The sequence below is a fragment of the Cynocephalus volans genome, chromosome 6 (assembly GCF_027409185.1).
Source record: "Cynocephalus volans isolate mCynVol1 chromosome 6, mCynVol1.pri, whole genome shotgun sequence".
Classification (NCBI taxonomy): Eukaryota; Metazoa; Chordata; class Mammalia; order Dermoptera; family Cynocephalidae; genus Cynocephalus; species Cynocephalus volans.
In genome coordinates this window covers 141908036-141929896 of record NC_084465.1, presented here as the reverse complement: position 1 = coordinate 141929896, position 21861 = coordinate 141908036, and the positions used below count along the sequence as shown (strand labels likewise).

The following is a 21861-nucleotide window of genomic DNA, read 5'->3' as shown; positions in this document are numbered from 1 at the left end:
GGTTTGATGAAGAGCGGAAAGTTGTAGGAAAATGGAATAAGACAAAGGCCTAGGAGCTAAGGCAGTGAACTGGGGGAAGCTGAGCAAGGCCTGTTCATTCAGATTCCTCTGGGCATCCCTCTGACTTCGAGAAAAGGATGCCCCTTTCCTCTGGGAATAGGAAGGGCAACTCTCACGTGAAGGTCTTTTGAGCTGCTTTGGGGGATGTTGAAAGAATCTTTCCTGCTTCTGCTGTTTTCTCAGATTCCTTCAGCTTATAATGTTCAGTATGCCAAGGTGCCATATTTGGGGATAGCGTGTTCTGAACCCCATCAGAAAGCATACCTGTCCTCACCCTGACTCACCCCTACAAATCATAGTGAGGAGAGAAAGAGGAGTTTTCAGTCTGGTCAGGGAAGTTGGTTTGATCTATTCTTACATCCAGCAGGGCTCTCTCTGAATAGAAGGAGGCTGTCAATGGTTTCCACTGCAGATTCCCTTTCGTTTTTATGTCTGAAAATCTGGGTCCCAGGGTGTGGCATGAATGGGTCGAGGAGAGGTGACATTCATCGGGGGCTTCCTCTGTGCCAGGCACTTTTTTCACTGCTTTAAGTTCATTCATTCATTTAATTTTTACAACAAATTAAATTTTTCAAATTTAAGGGTTGTTTGAAGTTTTGGTCACATTTGTGTGTAGATATTTTAAAAGGTGATTATAATGAAATACCTTTCCAGGCATTATGCTAATTATAATGTACTAACATTTTACATTCATAATTATGAGACCCTGAAGTGAGTGACGGTAACTTGAAAGGGGAGGGTACAGATATTATTCCCTGTGAAAGCCACAAACCCAAGCCCCAATAATAATAGCATACCAATGGGTACTGGTGTCCAAAGAGAATCCATCACCGAAATATTTTCAAGGCTGGAAGATTTTAGTGATTAAATATTCCAGTGGCCTAAATACATAAAGACTAGGAGGTAGAACAACCAACTCAAGTCTGTTCCCCCCTTCAGCACAAAATGAAACTGGAATGACAAATCTTTAAAGCTGATGGCAGCTTGCAGCCAAGTCATTGAGTACATCATGGGTCTCAAATTTTCTAGACATTTTATTTCATATAGTTTTACCGCCTTTTTTATAGAAATAAATACAGTCATTTAAAAAAAGTTTGGTTCCAATTTTTTTTAAAACTATTAAAGAACAACCTCACAGCCAGTAATAATAATATGAAGATGTTAATCTAAGCAGAGACTTGCAAATAATCCTGACCTGAGGAAATAATTTGGAACTGAAAGAATCCAGAACACGCTACTGTGGCATAGAAATTATTTTGAGCAGAAAGCACTTGAATTTCTGAAATCTCTTATATGCCTAAAAGCACAGCCTCCCCCCAAAACTCAAAAGAACTCAAATCTTAAATCCCCTTCCTGAGAGCAACCAGGCAAGACTGACTGATCACCAGAGACTGGAATCAGCACCATATCTAAACAGACATTGTCACAAAATATCATAAGTCCCATCTAGTCCCCTAAGGACCCATTTAAAGTTTGTTTTTCTTAAGTGCCCTTCTCTTCCTCCCCTTTCCCTATTAAGATGATATGTAAGTCCCAAATTCTAACCACTTCTTTGAGTCACATTTTTCTGTGACCTTTCCTACTATGTAATTATATCTGTCTTTTTCTCTTGCTAATCTGTCTTCTGTCAGTTTAATTTGCAGGTCCCCAACCACTGAATATAAGAGGGTAGAGGAAAAGTTTCCTCCCCAACAGAGCATTTGCCAAGATCCATTCTGACCTTCTCTGGGGAAGTTATTAGTTCCTATCTGAGCTCTGTCTATGGGCTTTTGTGTCCCTTGTGAATGGTATTTTTGACAGAGGTGCTAACTGTACATGAAAAATGATAGTACATGTCCTTGGGGGAGCTACTTTCCATGTGTCCTCTCCCAGGTGTCTGACTCTGAGGGCTCTGAAGCTCAGACAGTGACTGGCTGAGGCAAAATTTGGCTTCTCTACTGGAGTGATTTACATGAAGGCTCTGGGCTAGGGGTCCTGGGGGGATGTCACTCCCTCGCCCCTTCCCAGCCAAGGCTTTCAGGCCTTTGGAAAAAATGGAAACTTAGTATTTTACAACTATGCCAATAATGTGATAGTGAGACTAACACTAAACCTAAAAGGAATCAGATGGTCAATATTAAGAGATTTACCAAGGCTTTCCTCATTTCTTGATTTTCTTTCTGTGGGATTTCATATTAGTAAGTATATTCTCAGAATGTAATGGTGTAACAGCATCATACACAGCAAACCTGGATCTCTGGGCACTCGTTTTATAAGGAACATGTATGAGAAGGGAGCATTTTAGTTATCCTGTAAATGTTTTTAACTCACCAATAATGTTGACATAGCTAGTAATCATGACTCCTGGGCATGGTGAAGGATTTACTGTTGCTACATGTTGTGACACTCTTTAAAGCCAGCTAAGATGGGTTTAATATTATTACTTTTGAGTGGGACTCTGAAATCTATTTCTGGACATTTTGACCTCCCTTTTTACTTTTTATTTCAATATTATTTTATTTAGCTAGTGAAAATAATAACTGTGTAAGGAAAACCTCATCTCATTCAACAGTTAATTTTTTCCTCTCATCCTAATCCACAAAGGAGTAAGTAATTGCATAGAAGGAATACAAGCTACGCTTCCTATTCTGGAAGAGTCTAAGGAACTAGCATATTTATCTGTGTCTCTCTTATTAGTATTAATAAAATGAGGCTTTTAAAAAACCATCTTCTAGAAAGCTAAATAAATTAAATCAGAGCTAGAAAATTGTATATGCAGGATAATGACTATCAATGAGTTTGCAGATAAATGACTTGATAATATAGATATAAATGCATTCATCTGGGTTTTTCAAAGTTTTTTCTAAAAGTAAAGGCTATGGAATCAAAAGAAAAGACAGAGACTAACTCAGAATTTTCAAAGAGCAGAACCTATAAATAAACTAATTGGGCTATCACTTGATTTGTAGTCAGATATGTAAGTACTTAGAGAGACGCTGTTTGTTTCAGCTGTTCTCATCAGTATGATTAATGACGACTTAAAAGTGCTTGATTCCATTTGTATGCCAGCTGTTCTTGTGTAAAACAAACTGGGATTTTCTCAAGATAATCAGAGTCTGACTGTCTGTCGGATTTGGGGGCTGATACTTATGAGCTGGAAAAGGAAATTAAGTCTTAGCTCGTGGCTCTGAGATCAGACCCAAATACTCTTGACTGAAACATACTAAAGCAGATGCTGCTTACTGGAGACTTGTAAAATCAAGGACCTGCTCCCTTACAGGTTGTTGTTGGTGGAAAGACCTTAGCCAATATGGAGCTCTATGCATTGTTAGAAGGTTAACAAGAGCTTAAGTAACCTTAACCACACAAGCAAATAGTTCTTTAAAAGGTTAAGTATGCAAGGTAAGTCATGCAAGATCACAGACAAGTCCTTTCTGCCATGCAGCAATACTAAATCATAAAACCATAGGAAGTAATGCTATGTCCTTTCTTAGAAAAGCAGCCACACACAGGTAGGCAAGGTGTTGGTGACAGGGAATGAACACATGAGCAATGGGGAATGATTTCAGACGTAAGCTCCAAAGACAGTGAGAATTTCTGCACTTTCATATCCTACTGTACAAGTTCAAAAGTAGCTATGCAATCCTGGTGTCCTCTACACTGAAAGGCAAAAAATCATTATCTAATCAGAGATGGGAGTGATTTTCTTTACCACCCATCTACTTTCAAAAGTACCCAAATGAATGTAAAACTAATTAAAATCTCATGTTAACCTTTAAGATCAGTTAGTTTAAGGCATAAAGGCAGTCAACAAATACTGCTCAAGCTATGCCTGTGCTAGTAACTCTGACAGTAGGGTGTATGCCAGACCTGAAACAGCTTTTCATCTCATTGGGGGATTCAAAATATACGAGCCAGTAATAGTCAAATGCTTACTGTTGTTAAAGGACGAGATAAATGGAAGCCACAGTTTAGATATACCCAAAGGCCAACTGCCCATAGCTGCAGAACCAAAACTTAAGTCATCCGAACTTCTCCAAAACCCTAATCCTAAACATAAACAAAACATAACAAAACACAATCATCAACTTTTTGTCCTTATCAGCATTGTTAATGGGAAAAAATTATTCAATGATCCTTGTTGAAGCACGGTAAAGGTTATTCAGGACCATCATGATAGGTGTGGGGGACACTGCAACAGGGGGAAGAGAGTGGGCTCAACTCTGAATACAGCATGGACAAGTGGGAATTTATAGCCAAGGAGCAGGGTGGGGGTCAGAGGATAGAAAGTTACTGAGAGGAAACATCAGGGGAAAGGGGGATTCTGGCTAAATCGACCTAAAAGGATTCTGGCTGCAGACAGGCAAGGGTGATCAGACATCACCTGGGGGACAGTGGAGGATTAGAAGCTTGATCAGATATTGAGGGTGGGAGATTCTTGCTAAACTGACCTAGCAGGGTTCTTGCTAACACTGGATTTTGCAAAGAAGTGTACAGATGGCCCTAGGAGAAGGTTCAGAAGCCTGACTAAATTTGGCCGAGCAAAGAATCTTTGTCAGCATGATTCAGTGAAATTTAACCAATCGGTTATAGACAAATCAGCTTAAACAGCTTTGTTTGCCTTAAAAAAGAATATATGACAGCTGGTCATGGAAAAATTCAAAGTACTTCCTCCTTTATGCTTTATAAACTGCACTATAACTTCTATAAAATTGAGACTTTGAGGTCTCCCAGTTTGCAAATGGTTCTTTTGCATGCACAATAGACTCTTAAAATTCTCATTTGATCTGATTTTATTTTTGGCACCATGTTTTTTGTTTTTTGGGGTTTTTTTTTTGTCTTTTTTTTGTGACTGTCCGCACCGCACCGGCCATCCCTACATAGGATCTGAACCCACGACGGGAGCGCTGCTGCGCTCCCAGCGCCACACCCTCCTGAGTGCGGCACGGGGTCAGCCCTTGGCACCATGTTCAACACTGTACTGAGCACGTTACATGTATGGAAAGAGTAGTATTATTTTTTAATTCTATTTTCCATGAACTTTTTGAAGTACCCTCATCTTTATTCCTGACAGCAACCTTATGAAGTGGCTACATCCCCATTTTAGAACTGAGGAAACCAAGGTATTTGCTAAAGATCGCACAGATAAGAATGGGAGAAGTAGGACTCCAATCCAAGTCTCTCTGACTCGGAAGACCATGCAGGCTCCTAACCACTATACAATATACATGTGCATTAAGAAAAGAGCAATGCCAGACAGTAAGCATATGCAAAAGTGCTTGAAGACACTATTATAGAAGGTAGAGCAAAAGTCCCCTAATGAGGGGATACTTAGGGAAGAAATGAGGCCGGATCTGAATTTGGACTTGAACTTGTAGACAAAAGATTAGTGGGGTGATATAGTAGGATAATATTGAGGATAACAACCATCTTTTCTCATAAATATGCCTTTGGTGCTGCCAGAGAAAGAGAATTGGCCCCATGAGTCATTGAGCTGATCTATTGTGACCTTTTTTATGTGATGATAAGTATATATTGGGCTGGCCAGTTAGCTCAGTTGGTTAGAGCACAGCCTTGTAACTCTAACACCACGGGTTCAGATCCCTGAACCGGCCAGCTACCAAAAAAATAAAAGAAGAAATATACGTATATATATACACATGTGCACACAGAGAGAGAGAGAGAGAGAGAAAATGAATTTTTATAAAATATATATATATATATTTATATTTATATTTATATATATTATAGGGATACTGGCTAGGGTAAATTCACATAACCATGTATCAATCATCTCTATTTTACAGATGAAAAATTCCACAAAGCCTTGTACACTGTAAAAACTGATGAAGCTGTTAGGAGATAATTCTGCAGCATGGGTCTCCCTCGTTTCTGCAAATCCACACCCTCAAAATGCTCATCCTCTAAAGTGAGGGTTTACAAACTGTGGCCCATGAGCCAAATCACATGGCTCACCTCCTGTTTTAGTAAATACAGGTTAATTGTCTCCATATTATATATGGGTGCTTTCGTGCTACAATACCATAACTGAGTGGCTGCGAGAGAGACTGTATGGCCTGCAAAGCCCCAAAAGACAGAAACATGAAGAATAAAGATCTTCCTCAAAACCAGCTAAAGGCAAACAGAACAGAACATATGTGAGCATAGAATAGAGAGCTATAAACACACACACACTCACATATATGTGTGCCTACCCCCTGACCCCAAACCCCACCTGTCATTTACATGCACGGTCTTATTTCATCCTTATGGCAGATTTATGGGACATATAGTCTGGGAGCACAGCATCTGGAGCCAAAGAAGGTGCAAATTTAAAGCTTTGCCATTTATTAGCTGAGTGACCTTGGATGACTTACTTAACCTTTCTGTGCCTCAGTTTTCTCACTTGTTAACTGTGGGCAATACTACCTATAGATCATAGGGTTACTGGAAGGGTTAAAACTGCATAAACAGCCTCTGGCACATAGTAAACAATATGTAAATATTTGCTATTATTATTTATCCCCACTTTGCAGAACAGTAAACTGAGAGACAGGTCAAATAATTTTCTCAAGGTCACACCGCTAGAAAAAGAGAGAGGCAGAACTTAATCTCAGCTCTGATTCCAAAAGCCTGGCCTTTTTCACCACTGTTTATTATATTGCCTCTCAGTACTAAAGGCTTACTGAATTAACGAGTAAACTCATCACAATAATTTCTTTTTACCTTTTCCAACTTTTTTTTTATTATTTAAAGTGTGATTTGTGGCTTATTTACTGGCACATCCTACAGGTCTCTTGTACTGTGTGAGTTCCACAAAAGCTGAATTCACTATATTTATATATTCACACCTGACACTTTGATGATTGTCCTTTGAAGTCCACTTTTATTATTAAAGTAATTATATTCGTTGCTTTAATATTATTCACCAAAGCAAAGCTTTTACTAATGAACTATATTATACTCAGGAAATTTTAAATAAAGAATAATACTCTTAAATACTAAACCCTAAGTAAATGACTTGACACTATCGTATTGCTCTAAGAGTATGTCAACAGTGATATTTTCCAGTCTTTAGTCAGTTTATACAACCTCTAGTATTCAGTTGAGTTTAAAAACAAACAGTATGTGCATTACAACCTTTCTCTGAATGGTGCTAAAGGAAAATACACCATCTCCTTCAGAATATTATGGTGATACCTTGCTGAGAAACAAGTTACTGTTTATAAGAATTCTGTCTCAATAAAAAGAAAAAGCCAGTATCCATTTCATTTTGCATATTATTTTGAACTTCTAGAAAAGTATTTTTCATGGACGAAAATGCTGTTTATTTGGCAAGGAAATAGTACATTTGAAATCTGATGTGTAATTACTATAAGTGCAGCATAAACTTTTAGTGCAGAATCAAAACAGAAAATATATTTAAAATTGTATCTATACTTAACCGGTAAAACAGAATGGCTGCATACGGGCCAGCTGCAAAAAACAAAACAAAACAAAAACACAGAATGAACTTCAAAGTCCTATCTGAGAATAACATTTAAACCATTCCTGTTCAATAATTATCTAGAACCTAGCTGAGAGAAACATTATATAGAATTATCTGAAAAATGCGAAAAAAAAAAAAAAAGTGTCTTTGCATGTACCAGATTTTTAAAAGTGGTGTCTACTTGGGCTCTCTCGTGTAGCTCTGCATAGAAATTTTGTCTAATTTCACTCTGATGTTAGGCCATTGGCCTATGAAAATTCTTTTCGGAATTTATTAGGAGGTTGATTTTTGAAGATGTTATTTTCTACATTACATTTTGCCATCTCTGTGAAGCTCCCAAAGAGAAATGGTCTTTGTTCCCAGAGAAACGGCTCTGAGCTTTTATCTAGTGGACCCTAGTATAAATCACATAACAGACAATATTTCCCTTTGTTCTGGCTCCTAGAGAATTGAGAGTCAAATTTTCATTCACCTCTAACAAATGCATAGCATTTTTACGGATGCACTTTGAACTCTAAGCTTATTCCTGATCTTGTTGAACTTTCTTTCCTACTTATGCCTGTTTTTCATTTCCTTTTATATTGTTACATCTTATATATCTTTCTAATCTACTTTAAATGCTTTCTGGATCAAAAGTCTTGAAAATGCTGAGACTGGTTTGTATCCTATAACTCATGCTTGAATTTCATAAAATTGCATGATAAATATAATGACCACACCTTCTGAAATAAAGAATTATGTTATTTGAAATTACAAATTGGTAATTTGTAAATTACAAAATAATCTTAGCCTTAATTTCTCAAATCAAACTCCCTTTAAAACTCCTTCTAGGAAAATGGCAAACTTTAAATTTAAAGCCTGACTAGGAAATATATACTTTATGAAATTCATCATATTACTAATTTTTATTTGTCTTACCATTTGGAATGCACATTTACTCCCCATTTTGTGCTCAATACTGAAAACACAATTCCCTGGCAAAGATTTGCTCTATTTTTATATTTCAAAGTTTTCCAAAAAATAAGAATTTTTAAGTTATATAAATTTAAAATAATATTTTGGTGACCCAGCATGAAAATGTGTACAAGCAAATCAGAATTGTTTTTAACTGAAGGTATATTTCCAAGTTAATATAGACAAAACAAAGACAAAGACATTTGATGAAAATATTTTTAAAATATTTTTAATTCAGTGAAGTACATTAAAACAGAGTTCTTACTGATAAGTTTTAAAAATATGAACAAAAAACTTTTAGAAAGTTGCAATACTAAAATAGATCTATAAATAAACTACTATCAAAATCTTATTTAATGAAAAGTGAGACAAGGTGACTGAAGACATTAAAAACCCATTGAGTTTATGTAAGCAAGTGTTCCCGAAGCGTTCTGGGCGTGAAAAATGACAGACACCAGGCCACAGTACTGTCCCAGGAGCAGCAGCTGAGTGCTTTTAAAAGACTCCTAAACTACAGAGATGCTCCTTAGGAAACAATGGGCTGGATTAATTTCAACAATAGGAAGCTTTATGTGAGGAACGGTGAGCATAAAATTACCTAATAAGACTGTGAACTCTTGCCAAAAACCTGACATCAGAAGCACACCCAAGTTCAATCCAAGTTTCCTTGTTACTACACAGATGGAACATTCTTAATACTTTTATTGAAATAAATAAAATCAATTGGTGAACTTCTGTTTCTTGGACCCTCCATGTGTTTGATGGTTTAAAGAAATCTGTAAAGGTCGGCCTCTCTACTTTTTAACTTGATCAGTCCACCTGGGTGGAACATGAGGTCGACAATGTACACTTCAGGTGGGGGCAGGCCCCCAATCACTCCTTTACGACATTCGTTCATCAGCTTGACTTCATTCCAAGCTCTGCCATACTCCCCTCGAACTAGAGAGCTGCCAACACCGATTTTATCCGCCAGAGCCTGTGGGAGAAAACAAGAGATCGGCCAAGGGCGATGAGGCAGAGGGTGGAGAAAAATCCATAGTTGTAAACCCCACCATGGTTGAAGGTGAAATTGACAACTCTTGCAAAGAAATACCTAAGTAGGAGGCTGGAAAATGTGGAAATTGTGATGGGAGCCAATCAAAAGTGATAAATTCCTTGTTCCTCAAGATTCCGTAGTCTCAAAATCTCTGTGTAGGCCCTGCTGGGACGTGACATTTTTCAGGAAGTGACATTGTATCAGCACAAGATTGATACTGTAGCTGGAGAAAAGCTATTCCAAGGGATCTCAGCACTAGTGCATCTATCAATCTTTCCACACTTCTGGGCTGCTCTTTGGCTGTGATATGCAGCGGGAATGAATGGAGGCATCAAATTGGTGGGGACCTATTTCTAGCTGATTTATCCTGTGTAACAGATGGGTGCTGTGGAGCAGGAGAAGCAGAACTGTGAGTGCTCAGTCCTTGCGCTGCTTATGTTCCTTGGAAGTTGTCTCTTCAATTTGCCCTTTGACGATTCCTGATTTTGAGGTTATTTTTTTTTAAAGTATCTTTAAAATAATCTGAAAATGTAGCCACATCACAGTGAACAAGAGAGCTCAAACTGCCTGGGTTTGAATTTTGGCTCAGCCCCGAGGAGGTGAGCCGCTCACTGCAAGCAGATGAGTCAACATCTCTGGGCTTCCACGTCTGCGTCTGTGAAATGTGGAGAACACAGCACCTTCCTCAAAGGTGGTTATGAAGACGAAGTGAATTAATACGTGCCAAGTGCTTACAGCAGTGAATGCTGATGCAGGGTAAGTACTCAGTAAATGCTGCATAGTACCAGAAGGCAAGAACTGTGGTGTTTTAGTAATCTCTATGTTTATATATTAACTTAATTTATTGATTACTTACAATGTAAAGACTGCACCAGCTAGTCTTGGGTGGACCAAGATGATTAAGACAGTTATCATTTTTAGGGCTTTACATCACATCTAGTCTGAGACTGCCTGGTAAAGAGTCAACTGTAACACAAACTGTATCTGAATGTAAGGCACTCATACTCCGGCAGAGTAGAGAGACAAAAACAAATATATATAATTTTAAGATGTCTTCCAAAATAACATTTATTAATCTCTTACTCCACGTCAGGGCGCTTTAAATAATCAAAACAACCCTGTGGAATAGATACTATTGTATTCCCCATTTCACAGAGAGTAAAACTGAGGTCAGCTAATTTTCCCAAGGTCACCATAAGTGGTGACCTAAAGTGGGAGCCAGGGAATCTGTCTCCAGAGTCTGAGTTCTTAACCTTGGGGTAATACTGCCTCTGACTGAATCGAGTGAGCACCCATCTGAAATTCTCTATTTTCTTTGTGAAGTGGGACACAAGGTCAGCTGCTTAGAGGGAAGCAGTATGGATGAAAGGACTTGGGAAGAGGGGCAGACGTGGGGCACAGCTGCTGAGAAAAATAGCAAAAAGCCTGTGCTAGCAGCGGGACAAGGGTGGCCAGGCAACACGCATGTCCACCTGAGTCTGGACACCCTGAGTTTGCTGTGGCACCCCCCAGTGTCGTGTTCTGCCTGCTTGTGAGATTGGAAAGGACAGCGAATAGGATTGGTCCAGGTTGGCTGGCAAGACAGAGCGATGGATGGATGGGGGTCGGGGAGGCAATGATGGAAATCAGTGAGCAAATTATTAGGGCTGCGGACGATTTATCTAGGCTGCGTAGGGTGGAAAGTAAAGCTAAACAGGGGCCAAGAAACTGGAAGAAAATGGGAGAGATAAAGAGTATATATAGGGGGACTGGAAGACTTAGGAAGGGTGGAAAGTACTTTATCAGTGAGTACTGGTGTTCAGGGTTTCAGCAGTGGGAGAGTTCTAGGTAATTAATTGCATAACTTAGTTGATGTATGAGAGTAACGAATTCAGTTTGGCATCATGAGCTTAAGGTGCCTGCAGTGGACTAAATGTTTGTGTCTCACCCCCCGCCAATTCATATGTTGAAGCCCTAGCCCCCAATGTGATGGTATTAGGAGGTGGAAGCCTTTGGAAAATGATTAGGTTTAGATGAAGCCTGAGGGTGGAACACCATGATGGGACTAGTGGCCTTATAAAGAGAGGAAGAGATCAGAGCCCTCTCTCTGTCTACCATATGAGGATACAGCAAGAAGGCAGCTGTCTGCAAACCAGGAACTGGGCCCTCACCAGACACCCAATCTGCTGGCACCTTGATCTTGAACTTCCAAGCCTCCAGAAATGTGAGAAATAAATGTTTGCTGTTTAAGCAAGCCCCAGTCTACGGCAGCCCAAGCTGACTGATATAGTGCCTGTGAGGCGATCATATGGAGCTAGCTGGAGGACGATCGATACATGGATCTGGAATCAGGAGGGGTTTGAGGGAGGAGGAAAGGAACTGTAGACCTCAGATATTTAGGTACTATTGTGAAGTGCATAAAGAGAGAAAATTAGAGTGCCTGGGTCAGAACTTTGAGGATCCGCAATATTTAAGAGAGGGGTGGAGGAAAAGAAGTTTCCAGAAGAGACTGAGATGAAATGGCAAGAGAGGACAAAAGTAACTAAAGAGAGTGGTATCCAAGAAAGAGAATGGTCAATAACTAATTCTTTGATATTAAGCAAAACAATGAGAAGATCAGCATGGTCTTTATTGAGGGGGCTGGAGCAAAGGCCAGATGGCAGTGACTTTGGAGAAAAACGAGAAGTGTGCCAAGGAGTGACAAGGAGTTGAGATGACTCAGAATTTTGACAGAGAATGAGAATTATAAAAGTAGTCGAAGCAGTGTGGTAGGTTTTTGATTCACATAGGCATGGGTTCCAATTCCAGCTCCACCTCTGGTTGACCTAGGGTATAAGATTTCTCCATTATCAGTTTTCCTGTCTTTATTTTTATTTATTTATTTTTAAGTTCTTTATTTATTTTTGGCAGCTGGCCAGTAAGGGGATCTAAACCCTTGATCCTGTGGTGTTATCAGCACCATGCTCTAACCAAGTGGGCCAACCGGCCAGCCCAGTTTTTCTGTCTTTAAAGTAAAGGTAGTAATCTCAATCTTTGGTATTTTTGAGACTCTTCACAATTGTATTTATCAGGTGCCTGGCATATAGCTCAAAATGACGGTGATGGTGGTGATAGGAGCTATAATAGTTACTGTAGCTATCATGAGAAAATATTTGTTTTCTCTTTAAATATTGCAGCTTATGCATGTTTTAGATTTTAAAGGGGAAACAGCTAATAGAAGGAGATTTAAGACATGATAGAAGGAAGAATTGACAGAACAAGAAATCCAAGAAAGGCTGGCATAAGGATTTAAATAGAATTAGCTTGGAACTGGAGGTAAGATACATACGGACGCAATGAAGTTTACAGGTATTTGGGAGAGGGTAGGAATTTTAGACATTCAGTCTATAGTTCAGAAAACATTTCCCCAGCTCCTATTATATACCAGGCACTGGATACAATGGAGAAGAAGCTCATCCCTCTCTTCAACCTGATCCTCCTCTAGTGTCCCCAGCTCAGTGAATAATGCCATCCCCAGCTTCCCTACCCAAAGCCTGGAAGTCATTTTGTTCTTTTCATGCAATCTCTCACACCACACCTAGGCAGTCACCAACTCCTTTTGGCTATATCTTCCAAATCTCTCTCTAAATTGATCCCCTCTTCTACATCTGCATGGCCTGGCTTTAGTACAGGTGACGCATACTTCCTGCTCCAGGAACCTTCTAACTGGCCTTCCTGGCCCCAGTCTTGCGCCTGCTCTAATTCCCCATTCTGTTGCCTGAATGTTAGCCTTTTCCCTTGACAAGTTTCAGTGGCTAATCTCGGATTTGAGAGAAGTGCAAACTCGCATGGTGCTTTATGATCTGGCCCCTCAGCCTCATCCAGCCCCTCTTCTTTTCTCCATCCAGATAAACTACCCTACATTCCCCAAATGGAGCAAAACTCTCATACTTGTGTTCTTTTGCATAAGATGATTGCTCTGTTAGGAATACCCTTGTGTTCTTTCTTTACCTGGTGAAATCCTACATAAGTCTCTAATACTTGGATTAGTATCACTTCCTTCTCTGAAACCTTCTCTGACATCACCTTGGAACCCGTAAGTCTGGCTTAGGTACCCCAGAGTGCAAGGACTGGCACTTTAGTATCTCTGTACTCCCAGACCCTGGCAGAGGAGGTGGCCTATATAGGTGTTAGATAAGTGTTGAATAAATATGCTTCCAACAGTCTAGTTATTATATATCAGGCATGTGTGTATGTACACATGTGTATGTACACATACATAGGTACACATCTATGTCAAATACAAGTAAATGTAAATACTAGGATTAATATTATCCAGTTAAATGTGAGCACTGACTCACTCCAATATGATAAAGACAAAACATTTTTACCTTACGGCAAATGAGACAAAATATCTTAAATACCTTGAAAAGCAAAGCTCGATGGTAGAAGGTTCCTTTTTTGATATATCCAATTGGTACGACATTGGACTTAAGTTGAAATTTTAGTTCACTTATGTGAAGTTGCCAGCTAAAATCATGTAGCTTCTCTTTTGAAATCTCACCACCCATTTTTTCTGCCACATACCTGTGTCAATTACATTGAGATCAATTTTAATATCTAATTTTGAATGTTTTGAGTATAATTTTATATATACAATTATACATATAAAAACTACATTTCCTTTGTTTTTTATTGTTTGCTTTACTTTAAAAAATGTACTTACAATAAGCAGGTTAAAATTATGCTTACTGTATTCAAACCATCTTGTGTACACTGAAATTCTAGGAATTTCAAGGAGAAGAAAAAAAGAATGCTAATTGCTAACTTTTCCAATATGAATGACAATATACAAATCAATATCCCAGTAAATGTTAATGCAGTTTTAAAATTTTATCTTACTCTTGAAAAGTATTTTTAAATGTTTTAAGCTGAAATCTAAGGCATTGTACTAACATATGGTTCTTTCAAGGAATTTAAACTAAGAGATAAACAAAATTTTCCCATTAGATTCACAAATATTTTCAAGTTTTATAATTTAATTTTTCTCTTTTAGAATTTATTTATTTGTTGAATTTAGACAAAGACATGGCATTACATAACACTGAAGTTAGAGGAGGAGGAAGAGGCAAGAACAACAGAAAAGTAACAGACGCATGGACAAGGCAGAATGAATGTGGTATAGTTTGCCTGTGGGTTTCTCCTGATATCAGGTCTCACTGCAGAAGTCAGTAAACACACCTGCAAAAATCCTCTGTGAACTATAAGGCCACCATGCTCTTAGAGTAAAGGCAAAATTGCAGTTTTTACAGAAAGGATTTCCTCTTGCTGTATGTGAAACTAAGCAAAGAACAATGGTTGAAAAAAAAAAAAAGAAAAACCCAAAGGGCTGGGGAGAAAGCTGCTAACTGGCCTGCAGTTTCATCCAGCAATGGGTATTCTAATAAATGCCAAGGAACCAGGGAGGCAAATCTCTGCATTTCCATCTATCTAGCTTGCTGTGGACTCCAGTTAAAAAAAAAAAAAAAAAAAGACATTCATTTGGGAATGATGAAAGGTATTTCTGATAGGAACAAAGCATAAGGGAATCTGACAAATGTTTACAAGAGCTGAATCAGAGTTCTGCTTGAGTCATCACTTCTCAAGGACATCAGGAAAACTTCAGTAGCCAAAAAATGTTCTCTTCCAGTTCTGGCTGACAAGAAGTCAATGATCTGGCAGCTATGTTACTTGCAGTTGTCACATCCAGGTTTGACGAGTGCAGCTTGCTTCTATTTGGAGTAGATACAAGCTCCCATGGAGACCACAGCTGTTGCACAAGCCAGCAGCTTAGCTACTGGGTGTTGTCAATCACGAAACCTATCCTCCATTTCTAGTGGTTCCTAATCCCTTACAGCTACCAATCAAATTCTCAGCCTTCCCTTAGTGGAGTTAGATTAAACACTCTAATGAAAAAGGCAACTTCGCTGGCTTATACAGAGCCCTGAGCCTGTCCAAGCAGCCATCTCTTAGAATGCTCATACCCCACTTTAAATATAAAATACAAAATATCAGACATATAACAGAAAAATAGCAGATGGTTATCTGTATTAGAAGATAATTTGTGAATTTACAAGTAATTCACAGTAGAATCCCTTTAAATTAGGAGCACCTCATATACCTAAGGAATAATTTAATTTTCAAATTTTTGACTCATTCATAACTTTTTCAGGATCACAATGAAAGATGCTTTTGATGATTTAGCTGGAGAAAATAACAGACATTTTTCTCAAAGCAATTTCCAGCTCCTACCTCTGATTCTTGGTGAAACTATGACCTAATATAGATATCGAGAACTTTTTCAATCCACTGTGTTTCTCCTTCAGAGTCAGAGCTAGGGTGATATAAAGTTCAATTTTATTATGGTGCATTTTTATCTGAGAATTGGCTGAAATATGCAAACCACTATAATAAAAATTTTTCAGAAGTTAAAAGTGTATATGTATATATAGACAACTTACTTTGCAAGAACCTCAATCTGTTCTCTAATACTGATTATGGGCAGTATTGATTTGGTTACTTCAGACACATAAACACAGAAATCAGGGTCAGAGGGACAGCACCATTCTTTGTCAGAGCTTCCTTCGCCAACCAATTTTGGTACAATTATAACCTCTTCCTCCTCTTTTACTTTTTCCTCTTCTTTTTTCCCTCTGCCTTTCCTTTGAGAGCAAACAACAGAAATCAAAATCACATATTCTGCTAACTAAATGAACAAACACTAATTGTGCTGTGAATTCATCTGAAGAGCATCACAGAAATAAGGTATTTTATACCTCAACAACCATACCATACATAATTTTGAAATTTTCATTTTCAATGAGAACACTATATGATTGATATATCTTATGAACATTATATATTGGATTTCTGCCCAATTGCCTAGCAAGAGGCCTGGCACATAATATATAATAAGCATATGTAATAAATATGTATTGAGTTGGGAATAATTAGATTGCCTCCTTGGAGAGTCTAAGCCAATCTTATATCATCTCTTGCTTCAGTTGAGACCTTCTGCAAGAAGAATCTGGATCACTGTTTTTAAGAAAAATTATACTAAATATTGAAATAAAGCAAAAAGACAAAATAAAATGGCACACTATTTCCATGTCATACAGGAGCAAAGACTCATGCAAGGTTTATCGAGGGAAAGGTACTTAGTTCTGTACTTAGTTAAAATGGAATTTACTTAGGAAACAGTAAGAATACTGTTTACTATTAATCAAAAGTTCCAGACTTAGAGAATTACTAGGTAACATGTAGATTTTTGTCTAGTAGAGATGTAAATAATTTCTATCAATGGAAAAGATACTCCTAAAGGTTACAGTTCATTGTCCTGTAGGATGTTAGCCAGTTCAGTATGTAACCCAGCAATCTTTTTCTAATATTCTTTAGTTAAATTGGATATAAATACCTTGCACCTCAAGTGTTTTTGAACCAGTATTAACATCTTTCTGATTTCCTTGTTAATTAATGAGTTGAACAAAAATGATGACATGGATTCTCATTCCAGGTGACATGGAGTAAGCACACTTCCCCCATCTTTCCCACTGAACACAGTCATAAAACCTGAACAGGATGCATGCAACAGCTATTTGAGAACTCTGAAAAGTAAAGAGTAGCAGGAAGATCATAGAAGAAGACCAAAATCTGAATTACTGCTGAACTGATGGTGGGTTTATCTTTTTATTTGCTTCCACTATTCCCCATGGTGAACTAAACCTAGCCTGATAGCTGGAAGTGAGCATTGGCACAGACAGAGAGCTCAAGGAGAAGGCCTCTTAAGAAACAGGAAAGAGAGTGGAGGAAAGTCTCTGGGTTTTTTGTTTTTGTTTTTGTTTTTTTCCTTATTCTTCTCCATTCTTGTGCATTCCAGCCCCTAAGGAATCCTGTGACAGTGGTGGCAGTGGTGGATATGGTGACACTGGGACCCCATAAGAGCCTAAAACTGCTTTATACTCATTCAGTCCTCCTGCTGATTGGCTGTAGATATGGGCGCAGTCATGGTAAGAGTGCAGCTGAGCAAGGTAAATGAAGTTTTCTAGCTGGAGGACCTCAAGGGAAGCCGCAAGGAACCAGAAAAGGCAAGAGGGATCATGGAAAGGAAGGAGCTCTGAAAGCAACCCCATAAAAATGTTTATGAATTCCTAGGCTTACCTTGAGCTGTACATGCATGGTTTGACCCTAAACAGCACATACATATACTTTGAGAACGAAACTGTGGAACAGACTACCACTCAAATCCCAAACTGGACACCGATTGGCATACATGAAAGACTGATCCAAATAGCACTGCAAAGACTGAAAACTGGACTGACATTAGAATGACAACTCACAGAAGATTAGTTAGAATTTGAAGTTTGAGCCCAACTGAATCAATTGTCTGCTAAAACACACACACACAAAGAATATTCTTAGAATGCTATTAGGACCCATAAGTAAGACTCACAGGATTTATAACATACTTTTACAATCTAAAATTACTAAGCATACAAAAAACCAGGAAAATCTCAACTCATATGGAAAAAGACAATCAATAGACACCAATGCCTAGATGGCAAAGATATTTATCTCACAAAGACTTTAAAAATGCTCCAAGAAGGTCAAAAAGTTTTGAAATGAATGGAGAGTTAGAAAGTCTTAGAAAGAAATAGAAAATATAAAAATAGAATTTTGAAACTGAAAAATACAATAACCAAAAATTTAGAAATTCACACAACTCCCTGAATGGGTTTAATAGCAGAATGGAGATAACAGAGGAACAAAACAGTGAACTTGAAAACAGAAAAATAAAAATTATCCAATCTGAACAACATAGAGAATAAAAGATTGAAAAACAATTGATAGACTCTCAGGGATCTGTGGTACAATAAAATATGTCTAAGACTGGTGTCATCAAAGTCGCAGAAGAAGAGGAGAAAGGGTGCAGTACAGAAAAAAAAATATTGAATGAATAAGGGCTGAAATGGCTTCTTCACTTTGGTTAAAGACATAAAGCTATGGAGTCAAGAATTTCAGCAAATGCAAATAAGGTAAAGCCAAATAAATCCATTCCCAGACATATCAAAATTGAAAACTAAAGACAAAGCAGATGGACATGATGGTCTATGTAGAAAATTCCAAGGAATGTACCAAAAAACTCCTAGAACTAAAAAGTGAGTTTATCAAAGTCTCAGGATATAAGGTCAACATACAAAAATCACTTGTGGTTACTATAGCTTTGTAGTATAATTTGAAGTCAGGTAGTGTTATGCCTCTGGCTTTATTTATTTATTTTTTTCACTCAGGATTGCTTTGGCTATTTGGGGTCTTTTGTTGTTCCATGTGTGTTTTAGTCCGTTTTGTGTTGCTATAACAGAAATACCCGAGACTGGATAATTTATAAAGGAAAGAGGTTTATTTGGCTTATGATTCTGGGACAGCTACTTCTGGCATGGGCCTCAGGCTGCTTCTCCTCATGGTGAAAAGTGGCAGCAGCCGGCGGGTACAAGCAGATCACATGGCGAGAGGAAGCAAGAGAGAGGAAGCAAAAGAGAGAGAGAAGGTGCCGGGGTCTTTTTAAGCAACGAGCTCTTGCGGGAACTAATAGAGCAAGAACTCACTCATTAATCCCCCCTCCTCCAGGGAGAGCATTAATCCATTCATGAGGGATCCACCCCCATGACTCAATCAGTTTCCAATACTGCCACATTGGGGATCAAATTTCCACATGAGTTTTGGAGGGGACAACACATCCAAACTCCATCAATGTGAAATTTAGGATTGTTTTTCCCATTTCTGTGAAGAATGTCATTGGAATTTTGATTGGGATTGCATTGAATCTGTAGATCACTTTGGGTAGTATGGACATTCTCACAATGTTAATTCTTCCAATCCAAGAGCAGGGAATACCTTACCATCTTCTTGTGTCCTCTTTATTTCTCTCAACAGTGGTTTGTAGTTCTCATCATAGAGATCTTTCATATCCTTGGTTAACTTTATTCCTAGGTATTTTAATTTTTTGGTGACTATTGTAAATAGGCTAGATTTCTTGATTTCTTTTTTTGCTAGTTCATTGTTGGAGAATAAAAATGCTACTGATTTTTGTATGTTGATTTTACATCCTGCAACTTTGCTGAAATTGTTCATCAACTCTAAGAGTTTTTTTGTAGTCTTTAGGCTTCTCCATATATAGGATCATGTCATAAATACAGACACATGGACCAAAGGAAACCGATAGAGAACCCAGAAATCAGTCCATATTCTTAGAGCCAACTACTCTTCAACAAAGGCACCAAGAATATACACTAAGGAAAAGACCACCTCTTTGATAAACCGTGCTTGGAAAATTGGACATCCATATATAGAAGAAGGAACCTAGACCCATATCTCTCACCATATATCAAAATCAACTCAAAACAGATTAAAGAATTAAATATACGTCCTGAAACTATAAAACTCCTGAAAGAAAACATAGGGGAAACACTTCAGGAAGTAGGACTGGGCAAAGACTTTATGAATATGACCCTAAAAACACAGGCAACAAAAGGAAAAATAAACAAATGGGATTATATCAAACTAAAAAGCTTCAGCACAGAAAAAGAAACAATTAACAGAGCAAAAAGACAACAACAGAGTTGGAGAAATATTTGCACAATATGCACCTGACAAAGGATTAATATCCAGAATATATAAGGAACTCAAACAACTTAACAATAAAAAAACAAGTAACCCAATTAAAAAATGGGCAAAGGAACTGAATTGGCATTTCTCAAAGGAAGATATATGAATGGCCAACAGACACATGAAAAAATGCTCAACATCACTCAGCATCCAGGAAATGCAAATCAAAACCCCACTGAGATATCATGTCACTCCAGTTAGACTGGCTATGATCAAAAAGACAGAATAACAAATGCTGGTGAGGATACAGAGAAAGGGGAACCCGCCTACACTGTTGGTGGGACTGTAAAACGGTGCAGCCATTATGAAAAATGGTATGGAGGTTCCTCAAACAACTACAGATAGAACTGCCATATGATCCAGCAATCCCACTTCTGGGTATATACCGAAAGGAATGGAAATCATCATGTCGAAGGGATACCTGCACTCCCATGTTAATTGCAGCTCTGTTTACAATAGCCAAGAGTTGGAACAACCTAAATGCCCATCATCAGACAATTGGATAAGGAAAATGTGGTATATTTATACAACAGAATACTACTGTGCCATAAAAGAGAAGGACTCATTCACAGCAACACGGATGAACTTAGAGAAAATTATGTTAAGTGAAATAAGCCAGGCACAGAGAGAGAAATACCACATGTCCTTTCTTATATGTGGGAGCTAATAAATAATAAATAAGCAAATAAATAAAAAAAGATAAAACAATCACAATAATATGTTGAACTTTTTAAGAGAAGAGAATAGAGCTGAGGTTTCTGTGGGTGGGAAAGGGGAAAAAGGAGGGGGGAAGGGAGGAATTGGTAAAGGGCCATGAAAATCAATTACATTTTGTAATAACGAATATACTAATTATCCTGATTTGAACAGCACATATTGCACACTGGTGTTGATATTCAATGCATATTCACATATACGTACAGTCAATTAAAAATCACTTGTGTTTCTATACAGTAACAACAAACAAGTGGGACCAAAATATTTTTGGAGCATTTACGATTGTTCCAAAGAAAATTAATCAATTAGGTACAAACTTTACAAAACACGTAGGAATTCAACCTGTTTTGAATTCCTACATGAGCTGTGTGCTGAATATTAAAAAATGCTGATAAAAGCAATCAAAGAAGACCTAAATAAATGATGAGTCATACTGTGTTCATGGATTTGGAGACACAATATATTGAAGACGTTAATTCTCCCCCAAATAATCTCTAGTTTTAATGCAATTCCTATCAAAATCCTAGCAAAGTTTTTTTCTAGACATAGGATATCTTATTTTAAAATTTATTTGGAAAGGCACAGGCTGTGGAGTAGCTAAATCAACTTTGACAAAGAAAAATACTGGGAAGAATCACTCTACTCGATATTAAGACTTTTTATATAGCTACAATAACTCAGACAGGGTGATACTAGTGGAGGGATAAGCACATAGATTGATGTAACGATACAGAGAGCCCAGAAATAGATCTGCATAAACAAAGCTCAACTGCATTTTGACAAAGCTGTGAAAGCAATTCAATGGAAGGATGGCCTTTTCTTTTCTTTTCTTTTTTTGACCGGTAAGGGGATCGCAACCCTCGGCACGGTGTTGTCTGCACCACGCTCAGCCAGTGAGCTCATCGGCCACCCCCATATAGGATCTGAACCTGTGGCCTCGGCGCTACCAGCGCCGTACTCTCCCGAG

The 21861-nt window shown here is 38.1% G+C and overlaps 1 protein-coding gene across 1 annotated transcript in view; it reads right to left on the bottom strand.

Moving 5' to 3' along the window:
• Positions 1 to 9248: 9248 nt before the first annotated feature.
• ARMC3 (armadillo repeat containing 3) overlaps positions 9249 to 21861 on the bottom strand; it is a 102425-nt gene continuing 89812 nt past the window's right edge. The window contains exons 18-20 of the mRNA XM_063101141.1: positions 15977 to 16177; positions 13901 to 14063; positions 9249 to 9458 (exon numbers count right to left, since the gene is read on the bottom strand). Coding sequence (XP_062957211.1) covers positions 9249 to 9458; positions 13901 to 14063; positions 15977 to 16177 — 574 coding nt within the window. The remainder of the gene's footprint in view (positions 9459 to 13900; positions 14064 to 15976; positions 16178 to 21861) is intronic.